General features: G+C 50.6%; 1 protein-coding gene across 1 annotated transcript; it reads left to right on the top strand.

The window, feature by feature from the left end:
• Nucleotides 1-5318: 5318 nt before the first annotated feature.
• Nucleotides 5319-7928, top strand: PDYN (prodynorphin). Its single transcript, XM_075012037.1, has 2 exons — nucleotides 5319-5447; nucleotides 6896-7928. The coding sequence occupies exons 1-2, from the start codon at nucleotides 5319-5321 to the stop codon at nucleotides 7556-7558; spliced, it is 792 nt and encodes a 263-aa protein (XP_074868138.1). The 3' UTR covers nucleotides 7559-7928.
• The last annotated feature ends 5464 nt before the right edge of the window (nucleotides 7929-13392 follow it).

The raw sequence follows: 13392 nt of genomic DNA, 5'->3' as shown, positions 1-13392 counted from the left end.
TGTTCAAGTGCTTTGAGATCAAGAGATGAAAGGCGCTGTGTTAGTGCAAAACGCTGTCATTATTCAGCCATTCATTTACTGAATGTCCTGATAGCAGCTTTGAGCCTGGTGAATTTGATGTGCAATTAATGCATAGTTCAGCATACGATAATGTAGATCATTCAAATCACATTAAAGCGTAGCCTGAATTAATAATTGGAACATTAACATATTTCTTCATTAGTGCCAATTATGGTGCATTAACAGCTATCGACTGCGAATGCAAGAGACCGCGGTACACATCAGTAATCCCAGATGGATGGCTTCTGGGTTATGCCATTGTCGGGGCAAAAGGGACCAAGCAGGGATCAGGACACTTATCACATGCTCCCAAAAAAGCCTGGGCACAATTCGTGGCTAATTCTCTGCTTATGGCTGTGTTGGAGACAGCTAAATTCTTACATGTGTAAGTGCCTAAATCCCGTTGCAAGTCAATGGAACTTAAGCGCCCAATTCACATGGGTACTTCTGAGCTTGTACCCAACATAAATAAATATTGACTTAGGGATCGCAGGAGGGGAAGTTCTGATGTTGGGAGTCAAGATGTTCTGGGTGTCTTAGGCTTGGGTTCTGCTGTTTTCAGCACTGCAAGAGGTGGCTTGGTCCGGGACGTTGAGGAATTGTGTGGTTTAGAAGGTCAGGGATAGTCGATGATGCACATAATCTCACGTTAGCCTGCATTGCAGGCAGTGTGACTTAAACGGCGTATTCCAACAAAGCAGCATTCTTCCACTTCTTGTGCTTCACTGATGGTTGGAAAATCAAAGCTCCTTTTAACGTGATTTTTTCCTCTTTGCAGATGGGTGTAGGGAACAGGAACCTTCACTCCACAGGCCAACGACATTTAGCTTCATCCTAAATCACCCAGTTCTCCATCAGCAGAAGAATCTAGATGGGAACAAGGCATCACATCCCCCTTGCTTCTCTGACACAGCTCCAGTGAATTCCTAGGAAGTCATGCATGTTGAATAGTAACAGAGAGAAAGCCATGCTAGTCTATATGCTATCAAAACAAAAAAGCAGTAAAGTAGCACTTCAAAGACTAACAATTTATTAAGTGAGCTTTTGTGGGACAGACCCACTTCTTCAGACCATAGCCATACCAGAACAGACTCAATATTTAAGGCACAGAGAACCAAAAATAGTAATCAAGGTTGACATCAGAAAAAAAATTATCAAGGTGAGCAAATCAGAGAGTAGAGTTGTGGGGGGAGGGGACTCAAGAATTAGATTAAGCCAAGTATGCAAAAGAGCCCCTATAATTCCTCATATATGCCATCATGTGCCAACAATGCCCAGATGCTTTGTATATTGGACAGACTTCAAACTCTCTTAGACAAAGAGTTAATGGGTACAAAACAGACATCAAAACACTCCTGATTCACAAATTGGTCAGCCAGCATTTTAATGGAGTGGGCCATTCTGTTAAAGACTTAAAAGTCTGCATCCTACTGAAGAGGAATTTTCACAACGGTCTTGAAAGAGAGGCTGCTGAACTCTCTTTTATGTTCAAATTCGACACATTAACACGTGGTTTGAACTGGGATGGGAATTTTCTGGGTCATGATAGGGGCTTTTTGCATACTTGTCTTAATCTAATTCTTCACTCCCCACCCCCCCGCGCGGCCCCTTTACTCTCTGATTTGCTCACCTTGATCATTTTTTTCTGATTTGTCAACCTTGATTACTATTTTTGGTTCCCTGTGCTTTAAATATTGAGTCTGTTCTGGTATGGCTATGGGCTGAAGAAGTGGGTCTGTCCCACGAAAGCTCACCTAATAAATTATTTTGTTAGTCTTTGAAGTGCTACTGGACTGCTTTTTTGCCCTGGCAAGTCAATGTGACTTTGGTCCAGGCTAGTTACCACTCACTCTGCCCCAGTGGGACAGTGAGGCTGTACCTACACTATAGTTATCTGTTTACAGAAGTTACTCTCGGAAGATATCTTCCAACAAAACCTCAGTCGACAGATCACATCTACACATAAAAGCACCTCAAAAGAGCAGTCGCAGCCACGCTTTCTGGCCCTTTCTCAACAGAACGTCTGAACGGAAGCTCTGCAAACAGGGCTGCCTGGTGAACTGGAAGCCCTGTCTGTCGACAGAGAGCCCACAGGAGTGTCTGCACTGCAGTTTTCAGCAGAGGCGTTCTGCCTTGTACGGGAGCAACAGAACTCTCCTGAGAAAACTGCTGCCTTCTGTCGACAGTTTCTCAGCAGAATGCATTTTAAGTGTAGATGCTCCAGAGTTTTGTCGACAAAACCCCAGTTTTGTCAAGAAAAATCTACAATGTAGACTCAGCTTCAGTGTAAGTGCCTTGAATGCACACTCCTAGGAAAGGCTGAGTTTGGGAATTGGAGAGGCCGGGGGACGGAAGAGTATGGTGGATTTGAGGCTGGACGGTGTTTGCAGGGGGGTACAGGAAACCTGGGTTGAGGGCAAGGTGTGCTAGCAGGCAGTCCGGGGCTGTTTCTGGAATGAACATCTCAAATGAAGATGACTGTTGCTGTTGGCCCGTGTCATGGCCCGGGTGTACCACCTGTTCACTCTTGACTGGACTTTGCATGGCCTGTCCTTTGATGGATGAAGAATCCCGAATGTGACTTGGAGGCAGGCTAGTTTCAGACCCTTGTCTCCTGGACTCCTCCCCTTCCCATCTCTTCCTCCTGAGGGATCAAGGCCCAGAGGGAAGCAGAAGAGAGTCTGAGGTGCTCACTGCAGGTGGGAACTGGTGGAGGTGGGTGTTGGAATGGTGCTGCCATCCATTGCTGGATAATGCACAGACCTTGAATTCCTTCCCTCCCCCTGTTGCTGAATAGCTGCTGTGGATTTATTCTTTAAGGCCACGTGAGATAAGCAGTGATTCACCCTCTCTAAGCCTCTTAGTTATGCATGGATAATACAGCAGAGAAACTCATACTGCTGTTGATTAAAAAATGGATAGTTTTAAAATGATAAATAAAAGGCTTTAGACTAAATGTGTTCAACCTGCTCTCACTCACGCATCCAGAGGAACAGGTTACTGAACAGCTGCTGCCAGAGCAAGACCCACATCTTCCATGAGCTGATGAGACTAGAAAGGTCCTGCTGAGGGAGAGACTGTACGGAGGCATGTTTGAAACAGTCACCAATACATTAGGAATGTTCAGAGAGGACAGAAAATGACACAAGGGTGTTAGGACGTGCAGGCAAAGAGCCAGATTCTAAGCTGGTGTACATCAGCTTTAGCTTCGTTCACTTCAGTGGAGATACGCTCATTTTGATGAGCTGAAGTTCTGGGCTAAGGTGCAGAAGTTACCGGCTGAGTGAAAGTGAAAGGTTTGAGACGTAGGTGGCGTGTGTGTTGTCTGCACATGGGTGGTGGGGTTTGTTTATGCCTGTATGTTTCATGCTGTCATAATACCTTGCAATTCAGTATTATCATTCATGCTGCATCAGAGGTCACCTGACAGAAGAATGGCCATTCTGAATCAGACCAGAGGTCCATCTGTCAGTGGCCGATGACAGGCCCTGAAGAGGGAATGAACAGAACGGGCTATCACCATGTCCTGTTGCCCACCCCACCTTATGACAAAGAGAGGCGAGAGCAGGGACCAGCAACCAAAATAGTGAGAAATTCCAAATTCGGTAAAAACTCAATAATTCAAGATCCGCAGCGTATGTGAATACGAGATGGTCTTTAATAAATAATGTGAAGCCATCCTTTCTGCAGCCCCTATTTTAAGAACAGTGCACACAATCATTTGTAACGTGATACATGTTTACTGCAGGACAGTCACAAACTTTTAACGTATTCTATTTCCTCACAGTTTACACAAGTGTATTTGTATCACCCCTGACTTTCACTCCCAAAGCTATTTTATTTATTCCAATTTTATTTCACATTTAATTTGTTTTCTTTCTTAAAATTCCTGTTGCCCTTCCCAGCCACAAAGAAGTCCTTAAAGAGGCTCAGGTTGCAGGCCCCCTTCCCAGCAGAATGATGCAAGCTTCCTTTTCCTTTTCAAAATCAAGACTTTATTAGCAACATGATCAAAACACAGATACAGTGTCCTGTTCCACAATGCACTGCACATATTTAAAGGGGGAGTTATCCAGCGTTTTGAGATCACATATGGTTTGCTATTTAGATCGGAGTTGTTCATTGTTGGGCTTTTAGACCTTCACTGTTTATTGAAAATAATCAGGAAGGGTTTTATTTATTTATTTATTCTTGTACTTTGCCATTATAGTGTTGGGAGCCACAAAGAAGTCCTTAAAGAGTCTCAGGTTGCAGACCCCATTCCCACCCATCCTGGCTAATAGCTACCAATGGACCTAAACTCCATGTATTTATATCGTTCTTTTTTTGAGCCTCCTTCAAAGTCCTGATCCTCACAGTATCCTCTGGTGAGGAGTTCCACAGGTTGATTGTGTGTTGTGTGAAGAAATACTTCCTTTTGTTGATATTAAACATGCTACCTGTTTATTTCATTTGGTGCCCCCCCACCAGTGCTTGTGTTATGGGAACAAGCAAATACCTTTTCCTTCTGTATTTTCTCAGGCCTGTATGCAGGAACTTCTGTGCTTTTTGTAAATGGGACCCCAGTGTTTTTAAATATGAAGGAGTTTGGAATATCCATGCAATGAGTGTGCGTAAGAGAGGTTAATGAAACAGTTGAGTGGAAAGAGCGATTGGTAAAATGATTTTGTTATACTAATAATGTATACAGATTACTTTCTGGGATCTAGCTGCAATAGTGCAAATGAAAAACGGTGTTCCTAAATATTCCAACCTTTGTCTTCAGAGTGTTTCAGTTAGATTATATATAGGCTAGTAGCATCCATGTTTTTCACTCACTGAACCACCCCCTTGCAGCAGCCTGCAGATTCTGGAGGTCTGGGTTCAGATGCCTGCTCTGCTCCAGATGGCCATTATGGCCTTGGGCAAATCACTTAATCTTATTGAGTTGGGGCACTTCAGACATGGGTCAGGTGTACCACTGCACTGGGATCACCTGCACGCGGGTGCTGTTAGTTTAGGGCAAGTGTGTTATTGGTTCAGTGGCCTCAGTTGACTGTTTTCCTGTAGAAGCTACGTTCCAATCGCTGCTGCGCAGGGGAGGTGGGTGTGATACTCCCAGCCAAGTGCTGAGTTTGTCATGTCGAGAGCTGTGAGTGCCCCTGGCTGTGTGAGGCTACCTCGGGGTACCCATTGCCTGGGACTTGGACAGAGAAAGATCATTGGTCTCTTGTGCTTTCTCTCTCTCCCCTCACCCCAGGAAGCGCCCCCTGCACAGAATGGAGTGGCAGGTTCTGGTGTTGGCTCTTTGCGTAGGGTTGGCTCATTCAGCCTCTGCAGACTGTGCAGCCCAGTGCTCCATGTGTGCCGCGCAGACCCAGGGTTTGAAGAAACACATCAGTCCTCTGGTAAGTGCTGGGTCCAGGTGCAATCTGGAGCCAGCTCAGCTCTGGCACTCAGGTAAAAAGAGGTCTGGATCCAAACTGGCCCCTGTTTTAGCCAAGTTCCAGGTCTGACTAACACTTGGGGCTAGTCTACACCAGCCCCCTCCTTCAAAGGGGGCATGTAAACAAGCCCGAGCGGAGAATAGGCCGCGCAGCACCCCGTTGCTATGCGGAACCTCATTAGGCTAATTCTCGCCATGGGAACTTAGAATTTCCCACACGAGAATTAGCCTAATGAGGTGCTGCATATGCAGCATAGCACCTCATTGCTATTCTCTGCTCGGGCGCCTGTACATGCCCCCTTCGAAGCAGGTGGCTGGTGTAGACAAGCCCTCGCTATACTAGATTTTCCAGACTTGCACATCTGTGTTTGCATGCGTTAATCTTGGAATACAGTTGCCAGGGCCGGTGTGTGTGCACCCACAGTAACTGTGCACACAAATGCACTTTTGTGCATACAGTAAACCCTTGTTTTACACGGCTTCACAATGCACAAAACTCGCATTAATGAGAAGCTGCTGGGCTGTCAGCCTGCCTACCTTCCCACAGCTGCAGGCAGCTAAGCAAGCTAAGAGCCCCTTCCCCTGCCTTCCCAGAGCCGTGCTGGACACCACCCTGGGAAGGTAGGGGGAAGGCTTTTAACTCACCTGCAAACCCCCTTCCCCCTGCCCGGAGTCCTGGGGAAGCAGCAGCCGTGGGTGCCGCCTGCCCCCTTCCCAGCAACCCAACCCCTCCCCCAAGACCTCCCCGACTTATGCAGAATTCAAGGCATGTAAGGGTTGCACGGACCTGGAGGAGCTACTGTACAGTTCTAGGTGCACATGAGCATTTCTTCTTGCCTTGCAAGGGGCAGCCGCAGTACTGCTAATGCGGCTGCCCCTGCTCGATGAGGAGAGGTTGGATTGAGAGAAACTGCTTTCAGGACTGAATGCTCTAGCAGAGGCCAGAGAACACCACCATGAGATGGAGACAAGTTCTCTACTGCCCTGCACTTTGGGCAGTTATTTAGGCTAATGCAAAGAGGGTGTCAAAGCGACCAGCGTCATCTGACAGTGTATTGCGCCCACTTGGCTCTGGTGTCTGCGATGACCCAAAGTTCTGTGCAATGCAGAATGAGGGCCGTGCAGTCTGGGGCTCCTGTGAATCCACTTTCTGGATCCAGCCCTGACCCTGGATGTTAGAGGTTTGGAACCTTCTGCTTCCCACTGTGGGACCAGCTGCAGTGGGGTGGGATGCAGGCCCTTGCAAGGTAGGAAGGAATGGGAGCCAAGGAACAGAGAGAAAGTCCCTGCCAAAACAGGAAAGAGGAATCTTGGGATTTCATTCCTCTCTCTCTAGGGCTACTGGAAAGTGCCCGGAGGTTGGGAAGCGCCAGCATGTGTCATGGGTTTGCTCTCATTGGTGTGTTGCAGATTTGTTCCCTGGAATGTCAGGGCTCCTTGCTGTCCAGCGCAGAGTGGGAGAGATGCCAGAATGCTCTGGCTCTCCTCGGCCCCCTGATGGTGGCAGTGGAGAGCCAGGGCCTGTCCTCACTGGAAGCTGAGGAGAAGGTAGAGCAAGAGGGGAGCCCTATCCCCAGCAAGATCGCCGGCGGCCTGGTCAAACGCTATGGCGGCTTCCTGAGGAAACTGGACACGAACAAGGTTTTCTCCCTCCTGCGTGAGAACGCCCACAGCAAGGGCAGCGTGAGTAAGAAATACAGCAGCTCTTCCCACAAGCTAGGGGAGCGGGCGGCCTCCGAGGCGGCTGCAGAGGGCGACCCAGAGCTGGAAGCCGCGGAGACCGGCTACAACGGGGAGGAGCTCGAGGAAGGAAACTTCAAGGACGAGATGAAGCGCTATGGGGGCTTCCTCCGCAAGTACCCCAAGAGGAGCTCGGAGCTGGGCCCCGAGGGGGAGGGGCAGGAGCTGGAGGACCTGCACAAGCGCTATGGGGGCTTCATGCGCAGGATCCGCCCTAAGCTCAAATGGGACAATCAGAAGCGCTACGGAGGCTTCCTGCGGCGCCAGTTCAAGGTGACAACGCGGTCGGAGGAGGACCCCAGTGCCTACTCAGGGGAAGTCTTGGACCTATAGAACCCCACCCCCCGTCCCAGGATGGAGGGACCTCCACCGGAAATCCTTCCAGCACGGACTGCACAGCTCATCCTGACCCAGATCACCAGCCTGTGTTCAGCCAAGCGTCCCAGGCATTGTGCAGCGAACCATCCTTTGAGCTGCTAGCCAGGTGCTCATCCTGCTGCCGTTTCCCTGAAGAGCCAGGTGCTTAGGGCTAGGCAGGGTTTGCAGCCTCCAACGTTCCTCCTTCCTTTCTGTCCCGGTTCTATGACGTGGCTCTGCTGCTGTTCCCAGTAGTAAATAGACCGTCCCAGCTGTGCCAAAAGCAGGTCACTTTCATTGAGTTCAGCCGCCTGACTCTTGATCCTCCCGTGGTCCTTAGACATGAGCCCAAATCGACTCCCACCCTCGGGTTGGCATCTCCCACATTCTAGGGAAGTTCAGCTCTGGGTCCAGACGTTGTGGCTGGCACCTCTGGTCCATCATGGAGCTCCAGGTCCAAAGGCCTCCTGGCTGTGGGGGAGTTTGGCTCTCACTCCACATCGGAACCAGATAGCTGTAGTTCTTTGCTGCGGAAGCCCATCTCCGAAGGTCCCCAGCGCTGGCCGCAGGTGCTGCCAGGCGTTTCAAATTGAAATATTCTAATGGAAACAGAGGCGTCTGCCACTTGCCTTCAAGTTCGTCCATTCAGACGCCTTTGCTCAGAGCATCCCAGTTGTTTGTTAATTGCACACTGTCTCCCGGAGGGACCTGTGGTTGTCTGGGAGGGCATCTTGCCTGGAGAACAAGGTGGGCTTGCCTTGCAGAACGCTAACTTGTTTCATTAGATGCCAGCTCACGCGCAGCTGCGCCCTGCTACATTATGCATGAGAAAGGCACACGCTTAGCATGAAGCAGTGAAATAACAATTGTGTCGCACTTCTGAAGGCACCAGAGTCCAGCTCTCTCCTGTCACCTGGGGATTTATACGCACAGTCATTAAGGGAGCGGAGTCAATGGAGGTATTGTAGTGCCCGATTTGCTGGCACCGTCTGATTCTTTGTGCCTTGGAGCGATTGTGTGCACAGAGCAGCAGGTGCGAATAATCAGGAGCACAAACTGGCCTTAGCCATTCCCATTTGCTTTCTGCTCACTAGGGGTCTGTCTCCCATAGAATGATACAAATCACGGGGGAGCCATTTCTGAAGGTCTGGCTCATCATGGAGTTCTCCTTGCAACCATCAAGTGTCTCCCCCACCTCTCCCACCTGATGCTGAATCGCAACAGGCCAAGAAAACCCCCGTGAGACATCTTGGGCTTGATTCTGCGCTGATTGGTGGACTGGAGTAACTGCATTAAAGTCCATGGAAGAAGTGAGATCAGAACCGGGCCCACCTCTTCCAGGGGAGACAGGCACAATCAGATGCTCAAGCAGTCTATTTGCAGTACATCCCTAATGACTGACACTGGAAGGTCCAATGGGAGACTGGCTTTCACTCAGGCTGCTGGTAAAAAGATGGGGAAGGGGCGGGACTTGGCAGCATGGCTCCTTGTCCAACATCGACCCTGGGCACAGCTGCGAAATTGAGAGAGATGAAACCTATGAAAGGAGGTGTAGCTGAGGTTTGGCACTGCCTGAGTTGCAGTGTTTGGCTGAGCACAAGCCTTCATCAGCCATCACCTGCTCCCTTGTGCTGTTCTACATGTACTCATTGTTTTGGAGTCTGGTTACTTTCCATTATTACATTTACAAGAAGAAATAAAAGTTTGGCCTGTCTTGAGATGGGCCATGTTCATCCCCCTCCTTTTCTGTACAGTGAATAAAAAGATGTTAGTGAGTCTGTGTCTGGTGATGCATCTGTCAAAGGCATAGGGCAGTGTTCCCGCTATTCTCTCTCATCCATGTGTGGAATAAATTTTTGAGTGCCAAGCTATATGCAAATGTACACCATTAGTAGAAACAACACCTAAGCTTTGGGTGCTTGGCTAATCAGCTCAGCAGCGTTTGACTCTCTCTTGAAGGGCTACACAAGCACCCGGCTTCCAGGGAATGCTGATGTGGGGGCTGGCCAGGGTGTGAACGCCTTACAAAGCTAATGTCCACCTTTGGGGAAGGAGCAATGCAAATTGGGGATGGTCTGGGCCCTGCGTTGGGACAGGATTCTTTGACCGTACTGGGAGAGCAGCCAGCAGCTCACAAGAGGGAGCCCTACTACTGCTACATAAAACCTTGTACTCCAAGTGGAGCATAGGTCATCTACACGTACCCTCCGCTTCACTCTGTCTCCAGCCAAAACTTGTAGCTGGCTCCACGAGTACCCCAGGTGTTGTCCATCAGTCTCACTAGATCTTCTCCATATTGTGGTGGTGGATTCTCCATCCCTGGGGGTTTTTAAGTCCCAGCTTGACAAGGTCCTGGCTGTGATGACTTAGGTGGGGTTGATCCTGCTGGAAGCAGGGGGCTGGACTCGATGACCTCCTGAGGTCCCTTCCAGCCCTGTGATTCTATGATTGTCTGAGTCTTTCTCTTCTGTGTTTTCCTTGTGGGTTCCATGTGAGAGCTTGAAGGACTATGCTGGATGATGGTTTTCTGAGCTCTGCGCCCGCTTTATGACCACCAAACAAATGGGGGTGCTTTTAGCGTCACTGCTGAGGGCTTGGATTATCCAAGATGGGAGAAGGGAGCAGTAGGAGCCAGGACAAGGACCAGAAAATAAAACAAAGACTATCCTGTACCCCCTACCCAGGACTGGGCCTCAAGCATCGTCCTACAGGGATGCAAAGAAGGCATAGAGAGCCTGGGGGGTTATGAATCTCAGGATAACGGGGAAGAAGCCCCTGTCCAGAGCACTCTGCTACACCCATCTTAAAATGTGTCAGCAACGCAGTAAACAGCCTCTCACCACATGTAGGGGCATGAGAAATGTCAGTGGGTCCTTGCCCCCTTCATGGTCGGAGTAGCTATTTGTCTGGGGGATGGTGATTGTTCCTGACAGTTTAGCAAAGTCCCACCTCTGCCCAGTTGTGCCCACCAGCTATTCCACTCCTGTCAGCAGGGGGTGAGGACGTACCTCTTCCTGGTGCTTTACGTGCTTTGAAACAAGCCAGCCCCTAAACGCCAGCTGCAGCTCCCAGACTGCAGGTGAGCAGAGCTCTGCCCAGCAGGGACAGCCCCCAGCTTCCTGCCATTCTCCAAAGGACAAACTGAAGCCATTGTTGGAACAAAGCCAGCAAGGTAGTGGAGCTGTCATGTAGCCCCAGAGGCAATGAGACCATGTACTGGGGGAGTGAAGTCTCTGCTCTACAGATTTGGCTGAGAGCCAGCTGGCCTTTAGCTCAGGTGGTAAAGCACAGGGGTGTTAGCCCCTGTGGTCACAGGTTCAATGTCTTCTCCCAATAACTGGGGTCTGTTGGCATTACACATAGACAGATGGCCCATGTACTGCAGGGCAGGTGGGGTGGTGTACAGGCTAGAGCAAAGGTCTGGGAGGCAGGAGTCCTGGCTTTGATTGCTGGCTCTGCCGGTGATACTCTGAGTCTAAATTTCACCTTATGTGGTCTTCAGCCTTACGCCCCCTGATGTATGCCTCTTGGGCCTCAAGTACAGCACTGGGCTAAGGAGACTTTTCCAGATGCATTGTGCTATGGATGAAACATGCAGCATACGTGAAAAATATTCATTATGATGAGCAGGGGACTGTGAGCTGCAAAAAAATTCTGTCATTCACACTCTAGGGGCACCCACCTTTACCCATTCCTGGGGCTCAGGCATAACAGGCTCAATATAAGCACCCATCCTCACCCTCCAGTGGGCTCAGGCGTAACCTTACGCTCTGTGGGTTTGCAGGATCTGTTATCAGCGAAAAAAACCTCACACTGTAATATCCTACTTCATTCTATTAACAATGATAAAAACCAGAACACACATGCGAAGCCTGCAGCACTCACTACTCCCAGTAAGACAGATGAACTTGTCTTGAGGGCCGGTGAGGATCACGTCCACCTGGGGGACCCCAATTCCTGCATGGTGTCTTTAGCACGGGGTTGAGGTCTGGCCGCTCTGCATTTTGAGCTGTGTCCTGGATTTGGTTCCCAGGGGACTTCCTTTTGGGCCTCAGTTTCTGTAGTGAAACTTGAGTCCTGCTTAGCTCTACTGTAACCAATGATTTTACTCACCTTCCACTAAGCAGCCCTAAGCTACTGGAACACAATAACCTAACAATCAGACCCCCCCCCCAACCTTAACTGAGTCACACTAGCGATATTAATTACACAGCAGACAGAGACAATTACAACAAGACAGAGATCGTACCAACAAACAACAGGACCGTGAGGCCCATAATCAGAGCATGAGAACTGCACAACCCCAGCTCCTGCGGTGGAGTTTCCTGCCAGGCCGAATGCTGTCAGACCAAGTTTTCTTCAGCTAGCTCGAGCGCTGTTTCTTTATCTGGTGGCAGTGGAGGCCAGAGGGTCGGGGCTGGGTATGATTTTAACACAACATAGGTGGCAAGTGAGGATTTGAGTCCCTGCTTTACAGCTTAACGGCAGCAGGTGAAGGCTTTAGGCCTTAGGCCTTCCACTGTGGCTACAGGACAAGCCGTATCCTTATACCGCAAGTAAGGGTGGGCTCTTCCGACGCTGGTCAGGTGATAGGTGTCTGGTCCAGCTTTTCTCAGGGGCTTGCAGGAGGGCAGCTTGACATGACCCTGATATTTTTCACCCCAGCGTGGCCCCTGCGTGCCTCATTTACGCCAGTGAGATCAGAATCAGGTCCTTCCCTAAGAAACCACCTTCTGCTTCACCTTAAAAATGATGTATTAAAGCTAACCAACAGCTCCCATGGCAACAGCTGCCCATCAACCATCAGCAGCTGTGACTCAGCGCTGCCAAGGGCCACCATGACCTTCAGTGGAGCTGGAGCCATTGAACAGCAACTGCAGAGCAAGACAAGTTTTGGAGTGGGGCGTGGAGAGAGCGGCCAAGGACACACCGCTGAGAGGCAGCAGGTAAGAGAATGTGTGTGTGAAAATGCCCCCCACCGGGTTAGCCCAGGCAGGAGTTCAGAGCTTGCCTCAGACTGGACTAGCTACACCCTGACGCACCCACCTGGCCTGTCAGTTAGGGCAAGACCCAGAGGCGAGGAAGAGGAGGTGGGTGGAGCTGCCAGGAAATTGGAGCCTGCTAGGTAAGAAGCCATCAGCTGGTCTCATTAGTGCCTGAGATGAGCCAGACTGGCCTGGCCTGGCTAGAGAAGACCTCACTCCCCTGACCAGAGCTCAGCAGTAGGGCTGGGCATAGGCAGGGCCACCCTTAGGGCAAGGCAGATGCCGTGCCCCCCGCACCCCGCCGCCACTCCCACTGGCTGGGCCCTGCAAACTGGTTGGCTGGACTGGGTCACAGGTATTTTGGGCTGGAGCTGAGGGACCTGGGCTGGGGACTGGGGAGGTTTTGTTTGTGCCTGAGGAGGCCAGGGCAGGCTGTGCACACTCAGGGTGGCAGTGACCGGTTGTGAGGCTTGAGGAGGTACCTGGCCGGGCTGTGTATGACACTGTTATCAAGTGCCTGTAGGGCGCCCCCCCCTCCCAGCTGAACACAGAAGCAGGCTGTGGCGGGGCTGGATGCTGTGTGCTGGGCCTGAGTGGTGTGGGGGTTCCTTCCTCTCCCCTGCCCCCATAACACCTTGTACGGGGCAGCCCAGCGCCTCCCCATGCTGGTCCTGCCCATCTCTGGAGGCGTTGTGGGGCAGCTGGTGGGTTTGCGGCTCTGCTTTACAAGCGCTGGGCTCCGGCCTCCTGGGGCTATGCCGGAGTGCTAGTAACCACTGCCCTGTGGGGCGGAGGAGCGCTGCTGCCCGCCACCACAGGCTGTGG

This window comes from Carettochelys insculpta, chromosome 17, assembly GCF_033958435.1.
Source record: "Carettochelys insculpta isolate YL-2023 chromosome 17, ASM3395843v1, whole genome shotgun sequence".
Lineage (NCBI taxonomy): Eukaryota > Metazoa > Chordata > Testudines > Carettochelyidae > Carettochelys > Carettochelys insculpta.
This window is presented reverse-complemented; position numbering and strand designations above follow the sequence as displayed.